The sequence below is a fragment of the Marmota flaviventris genome, chromosome 2 (genome assembly GCF_047511675.1).
Source record: "Marmota flaviventris isolate mMarFla1 chromosome 2, mMarFla1.hap1, whole genome shotgun sequence".
Taxonomy (NCBI): Eukaryota; Metazoa; Chordata; class Mammalia; order Rodentia; family Sciuridae; genus Marmota; species Marmota flaviventris.
The window spans coordinates 159082802-159103367 of NC_092499.1; the positions used below are offsets into that span (position 1 = coordinate 159082802).

The following is a 20566-nucleotide window of genomic DNA, read 5'->3' on the forward strand; positions in this document are numbered from 1 at the left end:
TCCTAAAGGGGAAGAGATTAACATTATTAAGTAACTACTACTGCATTATTCCAAGCACTTCTGTTCCTGTGGGCCCAAACAACACCATGAAGGAATTCTATGGGTTCAGGATCATACAACAGCACAGATAGGTGAGATCCTTGGCACACTCCCATAGAGTTCATAGAGGTGAAGTGAGGATTAGTGTTGGACCCCAAGGTCTGTGCATCTGGCAGAGTTTAATGGGAAAATAGAGGTTCAAATCCCATAGCTGCTATTTTTGATCCGATGATTATAGGCAAATAAATGCCTCACTCTAAGCCTCAGTGTCTCAAAATCCTGATTTAGAGGGTTGTCGTGAAGATTAGAGATGATGTATGCATGGGCCAACACAGGTAGATATTTCCTTTATCCCCTTGATAAAGTGCAGCGTGAGGACCAGCATACTCATCACTCAGGAGTTGTTTGGTTAGCAGGATCTCAGGCACCACTTCAGGCCCCCTGAATTACATTCTGCATTTTAACAAAGTCCTAAGTGATTCTAGTGCACATGAAAGTTTGAAGTTCAATTTTCTATTACCACCCTAATTATGCCAAAGTGACAGCAAGCTACCAGGCATTGGTGGTCAATCGTAGACATCATTTGTATTTCAATCATATTTTCCATCGGGCCTTCCCAATATGGCAAATCCTGAACTTACTGATCCATGGAATCTCTTGTCCAGTGCACATGGGACACATTATGTGTGATAATCCAGTCATATTCTCTGAGTATTATTTGTGGACTAATAATCAATTAAAATATTTTAAAAATAAATTTGGTAAGACTGGGCCACATGAACTACTGATTATCAAGAACACAGATGAGTAGCATCAAAAGAGAAACAAAAACATCAATCTCTTTTGCATATTTTTCCTTTGAATTTTTAAAATAAAAAAAATTAATTAACATTTCAAAATTATTAGGCCCCAATAATTTTGAAATGTTAATGATGGGATTTTTCTGTAAGTATGCTTTGTATTTTACAAAATGCTTTCATACACCTTGTATCCTTTAATTATTAGACAGTCCTGGACAGCAGGTACTCCAGTCTGTTATGAATGCAGAGGGGAGAGATGGTATCTTTTTGGGGGTGCTGCCAACTATTGTTTTTGTGAGTGTAAGGCTCTTTCTGAACAACAATTACCAACACACAAACTTTGAAGATAAACGTCAGCCATCTTCACCTCTAGCTGACATATTCACAATGAAATATTCTCCTCTGACCTGGTTATATTTAGATCAGAAATGGTGTGGTTCTCTAGGAATGGGGGTGGGGAAGGCCAGGGAAGCAGGAGGCTGGGGAGTGCTGGGGGGATGTTCTTCAGCACTAGTCTTCTCTCTTTGGGTAGCAAATTTCTTTATACAGCCCATGGGATTGTAGTCCAACAATGGCAGGTGACATCCCCTTGGATGGGACACACAGGGCAGTGGTCCAGTCCTGGGGAAGGCTCTTATTTTCTTTTTGCTAGTAGGCAGCTCTGAATTCTCCCTCTGGAAATGCCTCCTCTTCCTCAGGCCATGTATTATGTAGCTCTAGTAACCTGGAGAGTTTAGTGCCTGTCCTCTGGCGGGTCTAGTCAACAGGCAGGATGTACATCTAACTCAGTCTTTGAGGAATAACCTTATTCCTAAATCCAAACAAAACCCAAACAACAACAACAAAACCAACCTAAATGAAGTCCTTGGCCTCAGTGTGTGATAACTGTGAGGAGTGATGTTTGAGACCAACTGTGGCAATGGATTGCCCTGTCTCTACTATATCAGCTGCAATGAGCAAACAGAAAAGCCAGCCACAGAAACCAAACTGAGCCCTGCCCCATAAGAGGAGGCAATGCCAATCTCCGCACATAACAAGAATTCCATTTCTTTATCTCTGAGAGTTCACTTGACTTGAAAAGCTGTTACTGCGAGAAGGAAAATAATATTAAAAATAACAACAATAGAAAGGCTTCTACAACTCAAACCCTTTTGATTTCGGGCTTAATTTCATGGAGATTAAAACAGTCACTTTGGTTGAAAAGGACATGAGCACCCAGCTGGCTGAGGAACAATTGTGCAATATTTATGGACTGGTTTAAAGAACTCACAGTTGTAGAATGAACTCCATGCCCTGGAGAGTTTCCAAAAAACATTATTAAGGACCTTTAAGTGTTAAGGTTTGCATATGGGTTCTTTTTATTGAGTGTATGTGTGTGTACTCTTGTGTGTGTACATGTGCACATGAACGCATGCATGTGTATGTGTGCATGTATATTTCCTGCTTGATAAGTCATGCTAACAGGAGTAGCTTGAAGAAATAACCCTATTAATGTGGCCTGACACCTGGATGGGCCAGGTAGTTGTTTCCATCATGAGCCTGGTACATGGACTTGGTGAACATTTGATTTAAGTAGTCAGTCCTTCCTCTGACATCTAGTAGGTGACCAGCCTCCCAGATCCCTCTTCCTAGCTTGAATCGGTTAATAACTTTGCACACACCAAGCAGGTCTTCAAAGTCATAAGAAATGAAGAGACCTTACCTGCTGATGCAGTAGAAAGCAATGAGCCGGAATAAATCCGCAAAACTGATTCCTGAGCCTTCCAGGGAAAAGGCTGGAAAAGAGAGATTTCAGAAATAGGCTGAGTTTCCCTGAGTGCATTTGGGAAAGGAAAGGCCTTCTAATGCAGCATGTGCAGGACAATCTTGGTCCTCTCAAACTACTGTGTGGCTTATCAGAACCAGCTGCAAGGAGGATGTGTGACAGGCAGGCTCAGGCCAGTAAACAGTCGGGTGGCCCAGAGCTTCAGCCCTTGATTCACGCCAAGCACATGTTCCAAGGCTTGGTAAACAGACTAGACAGACTTGAATTGCACAACTGTTTCTTTCCCCTTAAAGTCAAGAGCACAAGGTAGGATGGGGCAGGGACCAGTTTGCACTTGACAGCACTGGGGCACAACTCACCCTGCCCTTGACCCTTGATCCCTGAAAACATGGACCTCCTGGGCTACATTCCTTTCTGCCAAACCAGGGTACTGTTTGGCAGAAGTCACATGGTAAAGGAATGTGGACCTGATCTTTCACATCTCCCAGAAATGAACTCTTGGGGAAGTTCAGTATGAAAGATTCTAAAGCCATGTCCTCTCACCTGGTCCCATTGTACAAGTTTCTGAATGGAAAATGCATTCTGGCAAGAAGTTGCACCATTTTTTTTCCTCTTCCAAATGGTTTGACAGTGAGTAGTGTGACTTGAAATGCTTATGTGGTTATCAACCGCCCCTCACACCACCTCTGCAGAGATTCTACTCATACTGTCCTCCCTCCAAAAGCATCCCCCAAAATCCTCAGTGTTACAAAGATGTACTCAATCAGGTATGCTTTATTTCCTTTACTGTTTTTTATTTTTTGATACCAGGGATTGAACACAGGGGCACTTAACCACTGAGCCATATCCCAGTCTTTTTTTGTATTTTATTTAGAGACAGGGTCTTGCTGAGTTGGTTAGGGCCTCACTAGATTGCTGAGGCTGACTTTGAAATAGTGATCTTCCTGCCTTAGCCTCCTGAGATGCTGGGTATTTCCTTTTTTAATGCTCTAAACCATTATTCATCTGCTTATTTTGTTTATTTGGTATTTCTTTTTTTCTTTTTTGGATGGGGAGGGTACCAAGGATTGAACTCAGGGGCACTCGACCACTGATCCACATCCTTAGCTCTATTTTGTATTTTATTTAGAGACAGGGTCTCACTGAGTTGCTTAGCACCTCACTTTTGCTGAGACTGGCTTTGAACTTGTGATCCTCCTACCTCAGCCTCCCCAGCTGCTGGAATTATAGGTGTACAACCACTGTACCTGGCCTTATTTGATATTTCTGAAGTATCCCCCAAAGCATCCATACCTCTACACATATACTGTCACAGGCAGACATACACATATACACAAACAACAAACCCACATGTGTACCATAATCTCTTGAGTTCAGTAGCAGGAAACGTGTTTTGGATAGAGCCTCAGTTTTCTCATAATAGTATTTTGAACAATAATAACATTTTCCTTGTATTTTAAAAGGGTAATAATGGGAACTGAATTTTTAAAAAGTGAAATAATTTATGTGAAAGCACTATATATCAACATGAGGTGGTGTGTATTATGAAATCACATAAAATATATATGGCTCATTAAATCATATAATCCAAAAATAATTACAAAATTATCTATCTATCTATAATTTATTTTGGGGTACTGAGGATAGGACCTTGGGCCTCATGAATGTAACTATCACTGAATTACACCACAGCATTATTTATGCATTTCTACAGCAAACTCTTTTGCACCCCAATGAATAGAGAAGATGGCCTGTCTGGGAAGGTGCCATTAGGTTGGGAGCCAGGCCTGTGGGTATTACTTATGACCACTTTAATGCTTTGTCCAAACTAGTTTTTTCAATCACTTGAAGTCACTTGGAGAGAGCTAGGGAAGTAATAGGGGTTTTGCTATACTAGGGAGGGAAATCCTCTGGCCATAGGGACATTGATGAACACTAAGGAAGCTTTGACAAACATTGACTGTGCTTCTGGAAGATAAAGGAAGTGGCTTTCAGGCCAATTCATCACACTGAACATTGGATATTAGACAGAATTTAATAACTAGGAAGATCTGTTGCTAGCTGGACATGGTGATGCAGGCCTATAATCCCGGCAACTCGAGAGGTTGAGGTAGGAGGATTGCAACTTCACGCCAGCCTTAGTGACTTAGTGAGACCCTGTCGAAAAATACGAAGGGATGGGGATGTAGCTCAGAGGCAGAATAACTCTACATTCAAAGCCTTGTCCCACACATAAGTGGTGGGGGCAGGAGATATCTCTTGTTGTGTGGCCAGCAAAGTTTTAAAAAACAATTCAGAATCACTTTATCACTTAATAAAAACCAATAATTTGCATCATATAAATCTGTTATCTTTAAAACAACGTGTTTGAATTATATCCTCCAATTACCTCCTAATGCATTTACATCATTTTCCTCGTTCTTACTGCTCAGGAAGAAGTGTTTTACTGGCACCTTTGACCTTGTGAGTTCTGGATTTGCAAATGAACCAGAAGCAGATGATAGAAACTGGCAGGTTTTACCTCCTCCATGGATTCAGTTATAGTTAATCTGGCTCAGGGAGGCTCTGAACTCCAGGCTAAGGATAATCTTATTTCTGCCCTTGGCTTGACCTTAGTACCTCTAATTTCTTCAAATGCAGGAACTGCAGTATGGTTAGGTGGAAATAGAGAAGCAGGTGAGAATTCTGGTCTCAGACTGCTTCTAAACACTACTCCTGGGCTTCACCCCTCAGTTTGCTAACTCAAGAATTGCGATAAAGCCTCCATCCCCTTTGGTGTACAGATCCATCTTCAGATCCTTTCTTGGAGGCTGGCAGTACATCAGAACTGCGTGTTCCCTTTTTTATTTAAAACTTGGCCTCCTGTCCACACTTCACATTTCCAGTGACCAAAAAGTAGACAATAATCACGAAACAGCTGAAAGAAAACTAACACTATTGAACATCACTCTCCCTTCAAAACTTCAGTCAGTTAGTTATTCAGAGGGATAGATTCTGCCTCTGAGTAGCTGCATTTTACAGAAGATTGGTGATTGGTGATTGCCTGGAGGGACTGTCTGCTCGAGGATTCATAAGGATGTGCAAATACATGTTCTGGTGTTAGATCCTATAAAGGTCTCTGTTGCTGCAGTCTTTTCTGCGGCTTCATCATAGCAAACCTGAAACCAAGTCCATGCTCCACTTAACTGGGACGAGGGCAAGGAAGCCAACCTCTATTAAGCCCCAGACATATGCCAAGCAGCAGACAGTACACTATAAACACAGAGGCTTGTTAACAATCATTTCCCCCTAGTACAGATGAGAAAACCGAGGCTCCTAAGATAGGTCACCTGCCTTGTCATCAAAGTCAGGACTCAGACCCATGTCTGTCTGTCTGAAAGCCCAGGCCCCTTTCAGGAGACCTAAGGCCCTCATGTCAACCCAGACCTCACCATCCAATGACCACTTACTGTATGTGCTTTCCTTTATGGCAAACTCCTTGAGTGGGGCTCCAAATTCACAGGGCAGGCGAAGGGAGAGGACTTTCTTCTGCATTTTGGTGGATTTACGAACCAGAAAGATCTAGTAGAGGGAGGAGAAATTCAAGCTTAGGAAACATGTAGAAGATTGGAACCTGGGCATATGATTTTTAAGACAACCAACTACAGGAATAGAACCCCTTTCCCAGTTGTACTACATGGCTACCACAGGATACCCCAAAGAAAGGGGTGCTCATGGAGCATGCTGAAGATTCCTTTTTTTTTTTTTTTTGATAATTGGCTTCAAAAGAATTTTATTTTTCCTTTGAACCAAACTTTTCCAGGAAGCTAAGAACTCCTTCAGTCAGCATAAGCATTTTAAATGTGGTGACTGTTTCACTGCTATGGTTACATATTCTCTAGCCTCTATAAATTCTAATCACAGGTAACACGGTGAAACCATAGGTGGTGAATTGGGGGTTTATTGACTCGTTTAGCTCATGGTGTATTCAAAATAGGAATTTGAATTTGTTGCCAGCAGAGAAAAAGCAGTTTTTTGTTTGTTTGTTTTTTACATTAAAATACGAATTTCTAGGAGCTGGGGTTGTGGCTCAGTGGCAGAGTGCTTGCCTAGCATGTGTGAGGCACTGGGTTCGATTCTCAGCACCGCATATGAATAAATAAAATAAAGTCCATAGAAAACTAAAAATATATGTTTAAAAATGTGAATTTCTAGATTTTCTTGATAAAATAAGATTTTATGGCACAAGGTATGGTGGCACACACCTATAATACCAGTGGCTCAGGAGGCTGAGGCAGAGGATTATAAATTCAAAGCCAGTCTCAGCAATTTAGCAAGGCTCTAAGCGACTTAGTGAGACCCTTTCTCTAAATAAAAAATAAAAAAGGGCTGAGGATGTGGCTCAATGGTTAAGCACCCCTGGGTTCAATCCACAGCATAAATAAATAAATAGATACTATATTACATATGTATAATTATATAATAATAGTTATATATAGAATGTGTGTGTGTGTGTGTGTATGTTAGAGCTAACAGACAAGATAACAATAATCCTCCAGAGACAAAAAATGGCTGCTCCATTGGAAGGGAGGTGGGCGTGCTCTGAGGTTCACCCTGGTTAAAACCAAGGCTAACCACTTACTCCTAAGTTCACTTTTGAACAGTTCTTTCTAGGTCCCAATATTGTACTTTAAACTAACCCAACTCCCAGTGCTGACCTCAGAACACCATTCTGGCATGTCACTGAAGAGGCAAATACTCCACATACTGCTGTTCAGGCTGCGTACTGCATAATTCCAGTAGGCATCATCTGCCTGGCCTACCAACCAAGTGCTGCTTTCTGGAGTGTGCTGAGTGGTAGCATTAGCTAGGTCCTGGCTCCCTTCTGTAGTATATGACCCTTCTCCTGTTGTGTTTCTTTAGCTACTTCTATTTTCTGGATTTGGACACCTGAGTCTTCACTCCTGTATCTTTCTCTAGCCTTCATTTTCCCCATCTAATCTTTACTCTCATTACATTAAGTTAATAGCTCCTGAGATACTTTACTGGGGAGGGAGTGAATATGGGAATTGGGTATTTGGTGAGGAGTGACCCAGGAAGACCTTTCAGCTCTCTTTTTTCCTAGTATCCATAGGGAAGCATCTGTGGAATCCATCCAGTTCATTTATCTGGAGACTCAATATCTCTGGGCCACCCCAAAATTGAAATAGATGCTTTGAAAATAGTATCCTGATAGGTAAGGGGCCTAAGCACCCCTGAGAGGCAACTGTTGGAGGGGAAGCATCACTCCCGTTGCTGGTCTGACTTCATCCTCACTGTCCTCAGCCTGCTCTGTCTCACCAGGAAAGCCCTGTCCAGGGATCAGGGAGGTGAATGGAGAGAACATTCTGCCCAGCTTGTTCTGCACGCAGGTCTCAGCAGGAATACACATGCCCTACCATAGGTGGGGAGCTGGGCAGGGAGGGGAACTGCTGCCTGGCAACATGGCCATGTCTTGCTTCAGCATTTTTGGCAGAAATACAAGAGCAGATAACTCAACTGGCAAAAAGCAGGGCCTTTCAGAAGGGGGTTCCTGATCATACACACCAAAACTGGTGGCAATAACCTGATGTACTGGCCAAGGAATTCTCCACAAGGATGATCAAACACTGTATGCTTCATTACCATGTTCCAAAAGAGGTTTCAATCATGTTTGTTTCTGTCTGTTTCTTATAAGTGAAAAAGTAATGACAGACAGGTTCTGGCTATAAGGAAACTTAAAAGTTGTGCCCTAGTGTTATTGTCATTTCTCAGCCAGCTACTGAAGGAATTCTCATCTTGTCTCCCCACCTATTTCTTAGTTTTATCTATTTTCATGTGTTTTAAGTCTGTGATGTGTTGTACTTATCTTTTTTTTTTTTTTTGGAAGTAGTCACTGAACAATGGAATGTTTTTGCAATCATGGACATGTTCTCTCTTCTGTGCCATCCAATATGGCAGTCATCAGAGTATATAAATTATTGAATAACATATTTTGAGGAATGTCTATAGAGTTATGGAGTGGCCCTGATGACATAATGGTCTTGGATAGACAGTACTTGAAGAAACTGAATCAAATTTGGATTCATATGAAAAGCCTCTGAGAAAGATGAAGAAAAAGAGAATTTCATCAGTAGCCACAGCAGTCATGTTCATGGATATAGAATTATAGAAAGCTGGTTCCCAAGTAGGACGGCTGAGCCCTAAAGGGTTCCCAGGTTCAGAATGAAAGGAAGGCTGCAGAGCCAACTGAGGACCCCAGAATCAGGCTCATCCTCTATATATAGACTCAAAAAGTGAGGTGTATGGCCTCTGGCCAGCACTCTTCTTCATTATGCAGATGACCTTGGACCTGTTGAACCTTGTACCTTCCTGGTAACAGAGCAGACAAAGACAGAAAGAAAAACTGTGAAAGGCTTTTTTCCTGGGAGCTGCCTCTACAGTTTCCAAAATTTCCCTGCATTTCAGCTGAGACCCATCCCAGGAAACATACTCCCTACCAGCTAACAAGAACTTTCCCAAACTAATTCCAAGTATTTGTCTTTAAGGCAGCAGAAACCCTGGCTGCTTCAACCTGTCTCCAAAGATTCTGAGTCTTACCCCTGGAGGCTGGGACTGCAGGATTTCTGCTGCTTCTTCCTCACTCAGACCCAGCTGCAGCCATATGGGGTGGGTGTGGAGAAGCCGATCCAAGATGCTGAGCCTGTTGGAGAGACTGTCATAGCCAGAGTCCCGGGGACAGGTCTTCACATCCTTTTCTTCAGAATAGCCACCATCCTTGTGTCTTACCATGCTGGGAGAAAGAGAAGGGCCAGGGTCAAATGGCTGCTTCTAATGTCCCTAACAAAGAGACCATTCCTATAAGCTCATAGGGCAGACCTATCAGAACACATGCACCATCTTGGGTCACCACCTTATTGTCTTCTACTCAAGGCTGAAAGCTTTGCAGGCAGATAGGTCTTTTATTTTACTTTATAATAGAGAGTACTTTGTAGTCAAGAGACCCAACCTTCTTCTTCTAATCCCATTTTCAAAAGGCTCTATGCATTCTAAATACTGTTGAGTTCAGGTTTTATCTTTGGTATAAACAATTTCTTCCTTTGAGGACAGAACTCTAAATACTAAATTCTACATATAGTATCCACAGGGTCTTGATGTTCAATAGCATTCATCATAAGCACAAATATGGCCCCACTTTAAGGCAAAATGCACATATGTATGTTCATTTTGGAAGTGAATGATTGGATTTTGCTTTTTCTTCCAAATCTAAGCATTTTTACTACCCCTATTTATAGTAGAACCCCACAGCAGCATGGTGCTCTGTTATTCATAAAAATATATTGACATTACTCATAAAAGCCAACAAATGGAAACAACCCAAATGCCTATCAACTGATTAATGGATCAACAAAATGTGGTCTAGCCTCACAATGGAATATTATTCAGTCATAAAAACAGTGAATTAACAACACATAGATAAACCTTGAAGATATTATGCTAAGTGAAAGAAGCCAGGCACACAGGCCATGTTATGTATGATCCCATTTACATGAAAAGTTCAGAATAGGCAAACTGCAAACCTCAGACAGTGGATTAGTGGTCACCATGAAATGGAGGAAAAGGAAAATGGAGAATGATTGCAAATTAGTACCAGGTTTCTTTTGGAGCAATGGAAATGTACTGATATTAAGCAGCAGTGATAGTTGTACAACTTTGTGAATATATGGAAAACCCTGGATGAATCACACAACTAACTGAAAAAGGTGAATGTTAGAGTATGTGAATCATATCAATAAATAACTCATATTGACCTCCTTAGATACCTATTCTGTCAGGGACCACTTAATCCCTGTTTTATAAGTAAGAAGTTCAAGGCCCAAGAAGTAATTGAGCTGTCCAGAGTTATGAATAGCCAAACAATGGCAGAGCTAAAAATTGAAAAGAAGGTTTTGGTGTTGATCCAACTTTGTGGGTAACAAGTAGGATTAGAACACAGGACTGTTGGTATCCACGTGGTACTATATGCGAGGCTCTTTACAGTCTCTCATTTGTTCTTCATAATAGCCCTGAACCAAAGGTACTATGATTCTGGTTTGTTTGTTTGTTTTGGGGGGATACTGGGGATTGAACTCAGGGGCACTCAACCACTGAGACACATCTCCAGCCCCATTTTTGTATTTTTAAATTTAGAGACAGGGTCTTATTGAGTTGCTTAGCACCTCAACATTGCTGAGGCTGGCTTTGAACTCGTGATCCTCCTGCCTCAGCCTCCGGAACCTCTGGGATTACAGGTGTGCGTCACTGTGCCAGCTTGATTCTGATTTTTTAAAAAGAGGATCAGGAGGCTCAGACCAGTTAAGTATCTTCTGCAAAGTTATGTCCCTACTTAGAAGGAAAGGGCTGAAATTCTAGTACAAGGCTACTTGACACTGGTATTGCTCTCCTTCTCCCACAGTCAGAACTGACAATTCCCTGGCTCTCAAGGGGCAGGTTGTCAACATGGCCCTGGAGCAGCCAGCAGGAACATCAGATCTGACCATTCATGTCCTAATGGGTGAGTGAGCTCAGCTTGGGGAACACAGTCTTCAAACATCTAAGCCCAAAGAAACTGGAGTGTGTGGCCTGGATAAAGTCTCCAAGACTGAGAAGGATGGAGGATGAAATCGAATGGAAAGTGGAAATGGGAAGAGTGATATTGTCCATAGGAACTTTGCTCCTAAGACATGGGACTGAACACAGAAAAAGCCAATCTATGCTGATTATGTTTGAGTGTGTAGACCCCATCACATGAGCCACAATGTTAGCACATAGGCTGTCCAGAGACCTCATTCTACCCTCAAACCCTCTTTCAACTTTCTTCAGATCTAAAGAATCTCATGCTCCCATTTAAGATTTATCTGTTAGGCCAAGCATGGTGGCTAGCCCCTGCAGTCCCAGATACTTGAGAGGCTGAGGCAGAGTATTGCTTGAGTTCAGCAGATTGAGCTCAGCTTGGGCACAGGGAGAGATCCTGCCTCAACAAAGAAAAACAAAAAAGAAGATCTATCTTTTATATCCTCTTTAGTATGTGCAAGTTTTCCTTTGCTTCTGCTACAAGTTTCCAGATAGGATTATTTCAGGTGGGAAACATTTTCTTTGTTTTGCAAATGCCATTCCAGTACCTTTGGGTATCTTGAAGTGAATATTTGCAGCTAAAAGAACAAACTCTTCCAAAGGAAGCTAGTATTAAAACTCCTTTCACATAAGCTAACTTTGTACCAGTGATTCTTAACCTTGGCTGCCCAGAAAAATCACCTGAAAAGTTTAAAAACAAAGTCAATGGCCAAATTGCACCTGGATCAAATGGACGAGGCAGAGGGGTGGGAAGCATACATCAGAATTTGTGGAAGTCTCTCCAGGAGACCCCAATGCACATCCAAGTTTACAACCACTGCTTAGGATCAGCACATGCCAAATTTGAGAGCCTGTGTAGGGATCCCCTTGGGTTTGTGGAGCCCCAGTTTCCTGGGTTCTACCCCAGGGTTTCTGATTCTCCAGGTATGGCGTGACCAGATAGCAGCATTTCTAACAAACTATCTATGGGTGACACTGATGCTATTAATCTGAGGACCCTACCTTCTGCAGTACTTGCTTGAAAGCCAAGCACAAAAGATGCAGGTTAACTCTGATTCAGTTAGGTGTTTGGTTTTGTTAGGGGGCTGGGGAATGGGGATGGGAAGAATGCCATGAAGGAATTCTAGGAGCTCAAATCAAGAAATATTTTGCAACTGGGGTGTAGCTTAGTGGAAGAGTGCTTGCCTACCACAAGGCCCCAGGATGGATCCCCAGCCCTAGGAGATTAAAAAAAAATTGCATTCCTGCCACCTCTAGTCTCCAGTTGACCATATTTTTCCAAGACCAAAGATGACAGTCTCTAATACAACAATTTGTGCCACTTGTATGTATGGTGAGGAAATAGGTTGACACTTCTTCCTTCCTTTGGGATGCATATCCTGTGACTCCTCTCTTGTTTCAAGATGCTAAAAGCCTTTGTTCTAATAATTGACCTCAGCCTAAAAAGCCAAGCCCCAGACAGGAAGATGGTAGATAAGATACATGGAGCCTCTTAAAGAAGCAACCACAAATTAAGATCTTGTCCTTGCAAATGACTACTCCTTGATTTTGACTAGCCACCTGAGATTTATAGTATGTTACTACAGGACAAAGTGGCTTTTTATCAGGGACAACCTTCAGTAAAAAATTAATTAATGAAATGTGGAGTGCATTATGGATTCCATCATCCCAGTCTGAGCCCCTTTACCAGGCCAGGTGCCTATGCTCTGGATGTTGTGGGCATTAACCACTAAAAGCTCACAAGAGCCTCACTTCTGGAAATGCCTGGGTTACACACCCTGCTGATGGCATATTAATTGTGGCTATGATCCAGTAGGTTTCTTATCTCAAGAAGTTAAGCACTCATAACTTTTAGGGTGCTCTCCACGCTCCCTGTGAGGGCTGAGCCCACATCTTTGGCTTGTTCTTCCTCTGTCTCATTCCGTGTTACTCACTCCTTCATAGACTGCTCCTGACAGCCTTCCTCTAGAAATCACTTGCACAGAGGCTGGGGATGTGGCTCAAGCAGTAGCGCGCTCGCCTGGCATGCGTGCGGTCCAGGTTCGATCCTCAGCACCACATACAATGTTTTGTCCGCCAAAAACTAAAAAATAAATATTAAAAATTCTCTCTCTCTCTCTGTTTAAAAAAAATAGAAATCACTTGCACAATAATCCCTGTATCAGTTTCTGGCTCTGAAAAACCCCACCTATGACAGAACCTGCTGAAATGAATAGGAATTAATAATTTTCAAGGCAGATGTCTACATGCAAATAAGAGGAAAGGCAAAGAATTTGTAATTTATATAAGGTAAGCCACTGTGTGATATAATCCAGGAGGTTCTAATAATGACATTGTCACAGGGGAACGGCCAGAGTGCCAGCCTCAGGGCTAGAAGCAGGGTATCCCTTTCCTAGTTCAGTCAGGCAGGGAAAACCTTGTTCAGATTCCTGTCTGAGCCTTGACTTTCTGAAAATAGTAATTGATAATAACTCCACCCACAGGTAGTAATTGATGAAAGCAAGAATTGTACATGGACGTGAAAACCAAGAAGTCAAAGATTGTTAGGAAACAGGCTATTCACGGTCTTAAAATATCACTCCACAGATCACTAAATTACTGATGAAGAGAGAAGGTAAGATGACAGTGGAGAAACCCAGAGGACACCATCTTAACCAAATGATCAATGTTAACCCCTCCAAGAGGAGAGACCCTGACATCACACACCTACAATGTGAGGCTCTGAGAACAACCAGGTAGTTCTTTCTGCCTATAAATTTGTTAAACCTGAATCTATACAGGAGGAAACAATGAGACAAATCCATCTTGGGGGGACTTTCTGCAAAATGAATAAATGTCAGAAATGTCAGATGTTTGGCTAGGAGTGTACGTCAGTGGTAGAAAACTTGTCTAGCAAGTGCAAGGCTCTGAGTTTGATCCCCGGCACTGTCCCTGCAAAAAGGCAGATGCCATAAAATATGTTTTTTTAAAGACTGTAAAATTACTATAGACTAAAGAAGATAAAAATCTGATTACTACATTGAATGCATGGACTTGGTCTTTCATGACACCATATTTTTTTTTAATTTTTTAATGCCTTTATTTTGTTTATTTATTTTTATGTGGTGCTGAGGATCGAACCCAGGCCCTCGCACGTGCTTGGCGAGTGCTGTACCACTGAGCCACAGACACCATAATTTTTTAAAAGAGCTACAAAGGCTAATGAAATATTTGAATATATTAGATAATATTGTGTCGATGTTTAATTTTCTGAATGTGATAATTTTCTTATGATTAAAAGTTCTTAGGATATACACACCAATGAATTTATATGCAAAGTGAGAAAATGTTTGAAAGTGTCACAGGGTGACACTCCCATCACCCTCCAAAGAATAAAAAGAAAATGAAGGAAAAAATACAGAGATAAAGCAAGTGTAAAAAGTTTCAGCAATTGGTGAATTTTGGTAAGCAGTATTATTCCCGAGAGCTTGTTTGGAAGTTCTAGCAGGGGAGTGTAGCTACTCTTATGAATGAAGGTCATCCTCTTTGACTGAGTGCACAGCTTCGGGAGGGATGCACATGGAGTGGAGAGGGAGGAAGGGAACACCTACCTAGCCAGCCAGATCAACTGAATCAACCCTGGCAATCAATGGGTGACAGATGTGATAGCCAGATCGCCCTCACATCCAGGTGTATTATTCTTCCCAGTTTTTTATAATGATCGAAATGTCTCAAAGTAACAAAAAGGAGAAAAAGCAATAATATCCACAATGTCACTGGGTTTTTATGAGCAAAAATTCATTTATTCAATCATTAGCATCATGTCCATGTATGCAGGACTGCCATCATGGGAAGATGAATCTTGGATACAGATTCAATTCGAGGCACATATAAAAGCACTCTACAAACGATAATTGCCCCATAGACGTCAGGTGTCTCTAGGGACAGAAGATAAATACGGATGGGAAAACCTCCTATATCTGTCTCTATTGCAACCAAATCCAGACCTTATGGCTCTGAAGCAGGCTGGTAAATATTCAGTCCACTCTGGAGGACAGGGATCCCCAACACCAGCTACTCTTGGGTCATACCTGATGTAAGGCTAATTTGTGTGTGGAATGAATGGCTTCTCCATTGGCTGGATTCCCTTTATTTTCAGGGCCAGATGTTGGTGGCCTGCAGAAGTAGAAGGCTAAGTGGCCACAGAAAGCTCATTCTGAGTGGGACAGCCATATTGACTTTGGACTTAAGTTTCATTAAAATTGATATATCAGATTCATCTCAGAGAAATCTTGTGCAGCAGATTCCAAATAATGGATACTCCTTTTTGTCCTATTCTAGAAACACAGCAGTATGTACCAGTGTAGCTCCAAGTGACCTAAGGACCAGGTATAGATAAAAGTGTATTAAGATGGCCCCCATGTCTGTCTTAATACATCACTCCCTTCCCAAGTTCATCCCCCAAAACATATCTGAAGTGTATGTTTTGACTTTAGAGTCCAGTCTTTTCAAATAAATGAGAGACAATTTGGCAATATACATTAAAAAAAAATTGGTATAAGATTATTTCAGTGGGAGAAAAAAATTTGCCCAGGAAATACAGTCAACAACTTTTCGGATAAAAGACTCATAGATCAGCTATTGAATAGCAAAAATAAAGTTCAAGGGGGTGAGATACAAAGCCAACCACCGAATTCTTATTGTCAGTTAAGATCGGTACAAGGTCTTGACAGATGTGCACGCTCTGGGTGGCTCTGCCCTCAGACTTAGGGTATAGGACCATTAAGTAAAAACTAGAGGGGTCCATTATTATGGTCGAAGTTCCTGCTTCAGGTCCCAGTGGACAGACTAAAAATCAAAATGGGGTCATTCATGCTAAAAGTCAAACCAAAACCAAATTATCTGTCCTTCCAAGAGAAGGAATATAATAGCCAAACGGGACAGTTTCAATTGGCATGAGACTGAAGTTTCCTCTGCCTTCATCTTTACACAAAGTAACCGGATGTTAATCAATCAGTTACTTTTCTACTGTTCTGTCTTTCCGTCCCTGCCTTACAAGGAAACTAGTTTTGAAAAATCAGTCCTTTTTTTTTTTTTTTTTTGCTCTTGTTTCTGCATTCTTCAAATCTTTCAGTCCATTGAACTAACTCATTGGAACTTTTATTTTATTTTATGGGATGATATGTTGCTTGATTCTAGAATAAAAAATAAGGCCAAATAAGGCCTTTAATTATTGTAATCCTGTCCTTTGATGATAGTTATATATATATATATATATATATATATATATATATATATATATATAGTAATTTCCCAACTATGGCAAAGATATTAAATTTACCTTTCAAATGAATATTAATGCATGAAAAATGTAGATCAGTTTAAAGAAAGCTACTACAAATTAATGGTAAAAATGGCATACAAATAAGAGGAAAACTGGATTCCAGGGGAAAGTTCATTGTGTAAAAGCCTCTCTTTGCCATGTTCTGTCCTCTCTCTGCTGAGTTTAAACTGCTTTTGTTTAACTTAAGTATAATTAATTAATTAATTTGGTGCTGGGGATAGAATGCAGGGCCTTGCACACGCTAAGCATATGCTTTACCAATGGACTGCTCCCCCAGCCCTAAGCAGTTCTTGAATGTCCGTTGACGTACCTGTCTCTTGCCTACCTGTCAAAATGGCACTCAAGTCCTAGTGGTCGGTCTCCCCTTGATCCTTCAACTGCAATAATCCCGTGGCCTTGAATTCCTTATCTACTGTCTGTACACCTGTGAGGCATTTTACCCTCTTTATTATGCATCATATGGATCTCTTACTAGCCTGGCCTCACCCCCAGATCATATTCGGGCTAAGCTCAGGGCAGACACTGGTAAAATACCTGCTTTCGGGATGACCAGGAGCCTGAGTAGGATTGAGCTCCAGATTGTAAGGTTCACAGCCTCTGATTCAGGCTTTACTTTTGCCAGGCCCTAACAAACAGACTGCTCAGTTCTATTCTCAGGAGACAAGGCGTCCTTGTCTGTGTGTTTATCAGGAAATGGGTGACAAGAGTCACCACAGCTACTAAGAGTCCTCTGGCCTTTGGCCATCTCAGAGCCTGGGGCAAGAAGAGGAGGCAGCTCCAATCCTTCCAGAATAACAAATCCAAAGTTTTATCACCTCCTTCCTTGTTGCTCATGAATTTCTCCCATGGGCTCCCTGTTTAGCCTCAGGTCAGCTGGTAAAGGGTGGGCTCTAAGTGTTAAAGCCAGTGATCAGTTTTAACCTAGAATTCTAATTCTGTGACCACCAACATAGGACATTAATGAAGTGCTTTCATTTTAAGTCCCCAGCTATGCCTAGTGTGCACTAGTGTAATCTCAGCACTGGAAAAAAAAAAAATCCCCAATACAGAATGCCTTATTCTAGCACTAGAAAGAGATTTAAGATTCTACAGACAGCAGCTTGCTTAGCACAGGAGAAACTAGAAGACAGTATCAGCAGGAAAATGTCCTTTGGGTAAGGCAAGTGCACTTCATGATATCCAGAGAAACCCACAGTGAGACCCCTGTACACACAGCTAGGGGGTCCTTAGCATTCTATTCTCAACAAGTTCTCATTTGCTTGAAATCTAAACTAGCCATCTCTCGCACATGTGAATGAATTAACATCAAGGTGGCTTTTTTTTTTTTTTTGGTAAGGGTTGATAATTTTTTTATAAGGCATATCTGTTATGATTTGGATATGAAGTGTCACTCCCATGTAAGCTCCAGTTAATGCAGAAATATTCAGAGGTAAAATGATTAGATTATGAGAGCTGTAACAGAATTTTAGAGTATGTCTCTCAGCAGTTCCTTGTAAACCATTAGGATCTAGCTAGTTTCAACCTTGGGCTCTGGTTGTTACCATCCTCAATTTTCAAACAGAAAAAAAGAAAGGAATGGTGTCAGGGGCAGATGTAGTTCAGGGACTGAATTCTTGCCTAACATGTATAAGGCCCTGGATTTGATCCAAGCATCTGAAGAAGAAAGGAGGCCCAAGTTCATTCTGGATTATCATGGGACACTGACAAATGCTATCCATTTATAGCAGAGAAATTGGCCAGTGAACTGAGAAAATCTTTTACCTGCCATCCAAGATGGGAAAGGTGCTGGGCAAAAGACTGGGGGAGAGGATATTCTGGTAAAGATCACTGCATACTTAGCTGAGTTTGGAGGAATATCAGGGGTCATCAAATTTAACTCCTTATTTGAAGTCAAACAAAAATAGATAGAACTAGCAAGACACTATGGCATTTGCCTATAATCCCAGTGGCTAGGGAGGCTGAGACAGGAGGGTCTCAAGTTCAAAAGCCAGCCTCAGCAACTCAGTGAGATCTTGTCTCTAAATAAAATACAAAATAGAACTGGGGATGTAGCTCAGTGGTTAAGTGCCCCTGAGTTATATCCCCAGTAACCATCCCCTCCTTAAACAAACAAACAAACAAAAAAGATAGAACTGGATCCAATTCCTGTATTCCTATTTTTCTAATTTATTAACTTAGTTATTTTCGGTGCTGAGAGACACAGTAGGCAAGCATTCTACCACTGAGCTATATCCCCAGCCCCAATCTTTTGAAGTTTTCTGAAACATACAGGTTGATACTTTGATTCTTTAAGGCTTTTTTTTTTTTTTTTGTCCCCTTAAAATGTAAGAGGAAAAAGAATCAGTAACATATTTTGGGATTCCTGCAGGGCTAAGTAAGGGCTGTTGCTTTTTGAGGGAGGAAACAACAACTTCCTGAAAAAGATTTCTAGAAGCATGTTGCAGGAGGATTTTTGTGAAAGACTTTGAAGGCTTTCCGTGATTTTTAAGTTCTATCTCCTGTGGAAAACAGGAAAAAAAGAACATAGAAACTAGAAATAAAACTGCATGGCAAGGCTGCCTGGGGGAGGGGGCATGGATGCAATTTTCATGAGAGGAGAAAGATTGGGTGGTGACTTTGCTTAGGAACTTCCTCTTGTTGATTCTCCCGCTAGAGATGAAAAGGGCAGATATGGAGTCAACGCTGGCAGAGGCATTCATTCGTTCCTGTAAAAGTAAGAAATAGAAACAAAGAACCTGTTGTCCTGGTTGTCCTTGGAGCTGAAAACAGGCAAGGGAAGGAGCCAGGCAGGCTCCAGTCCGGGCCCGCTGCCCTCGAGCCCGGAGCAGTGGCATGCATGCTGTTTCACAGAAAGGCAAGCATTCCCTGGATTTGCAGTTTCCAGTATTTAAGTGCCTTTGGCTACACTGGTGTTGTTTCCTAGCTCCACTAATTCACCCACTGAATTTTAACTAGGCAGATATTTGTGGCAGAGCCAATAAAGGAGGGAGACAAAGCTTGCAGAGAGTTGTGGCTAAGTGGTAGAGAACTCGCCCAGCATGTAAAAGGCACTCTGGGTTCAATCCCTATCACTGGAAAAAAAAAAAAAAAGTCTTAAATTAACGTAATCCTAGCATGTGGCGCTGTTAAAATTATAGGTCTGAAGTTTACTGTTGATAGAGGAAACCAGCCAGTAACTTGCATGGTGCTACCATTCAAAGAAAATGGAATCAATTTCAGGTGGGCAAGGAGGCATAGGCCTCCCGGTCCTCTGGAGGCTGAGGCAGGAGGATCACAAGTTTGAGGGTAGCCTGGGCAAATTAGCAAGACCCTGCCTCAAAAATAAATGAATAAATAGATAGAAAGGGCTGGGGATATAGCTCAGGGGTGGATCTCCCTGAGTTCATCACCACAATGAAAGAAAAGAGAGAGAGAGAGAGAGAGAGAGAGAGAGAGAGAGAGAGAGAGAGATAGAGATAGATAGATATTGATTTTTTCTAGGACCAGTGCACTTCCCAAATGATCAAAAATGACCTTGTCAGTTGGCGAAAACTCATGCATGAGCTACCATTTCAATGTCTAGTTATGCAAAGCAAAAACATCAGAAGGGCATACCCCAAAGAAATAAAACAGCTCACCCAATGAACTAGCAGAAGTGGTTCTCTCTTAGTGGGTGAATTCAGGTCATTTGTATTATTACTTTCTGTTATGTGCTTTTTCTATGACCTACATATTCAACTTTTAGTAATAATAAAAAAAGAAATCTTAAATGCGCCTTTTTAAACTTTCTCAAAAATTACAGATATCACCAAATTGAGACACATTAAATAGCTCTTTGGAGCATGTGACTCAAAAGGTGTTCTGACACCTACCTAACTCATTCTTTAAGGGTGATGTCAAGTCTCTGACCAGGAATTATCTACTTCCCCCTGGACATCTGGTATACTCCTGAATTCATCTTTTATATCCTCGTGTCTTTATATAAGACTCACTTGTTTCCAATTCTTTCTTCTCTCAGGTTGTGTAAAATCTTCAGGCTCCACTACATAG

At 41.4% G+C, this 20566-nt stretch overlaps 1 protein-coding gene across 7 annotated transcripts in view; it reads right to left on the reverse strand.

The window, feature by feature from the left end:
* The window catches only part of Rin2 (Ras and Rab interactor 2), a 227062-nt gene that overhangs the window by 37037 nt on the left and 169459 nt on the right, over window positions 1–20566 (reverse strand). For 6 of the 7 annotated variants that reach the window (XM_071608695.1, XM_071608694.1, XM_027921930.3 and 3 more), the window contains 3 exons: window positions 9202–9394; window positions 6054–6165; window positions 2542–2614 (listed from right to left, as the gene is read on the reverse strand). In XM_071608695.1, coding sequence (XP_071464796.1) covers window positions 2542–2614; window positions 6054–6165; window positions 9202–9394 — 378 coding nt within the window. Of the gene's footprint in view, window positions 1–2541; window positions 2615–6053; window positions 6166–9201; window positions 9395–13148; window positions 13173–20566 lie in introns of those variants that run through there. The other variant, XM_027921952.2, reaches the window with a different exon arrangement.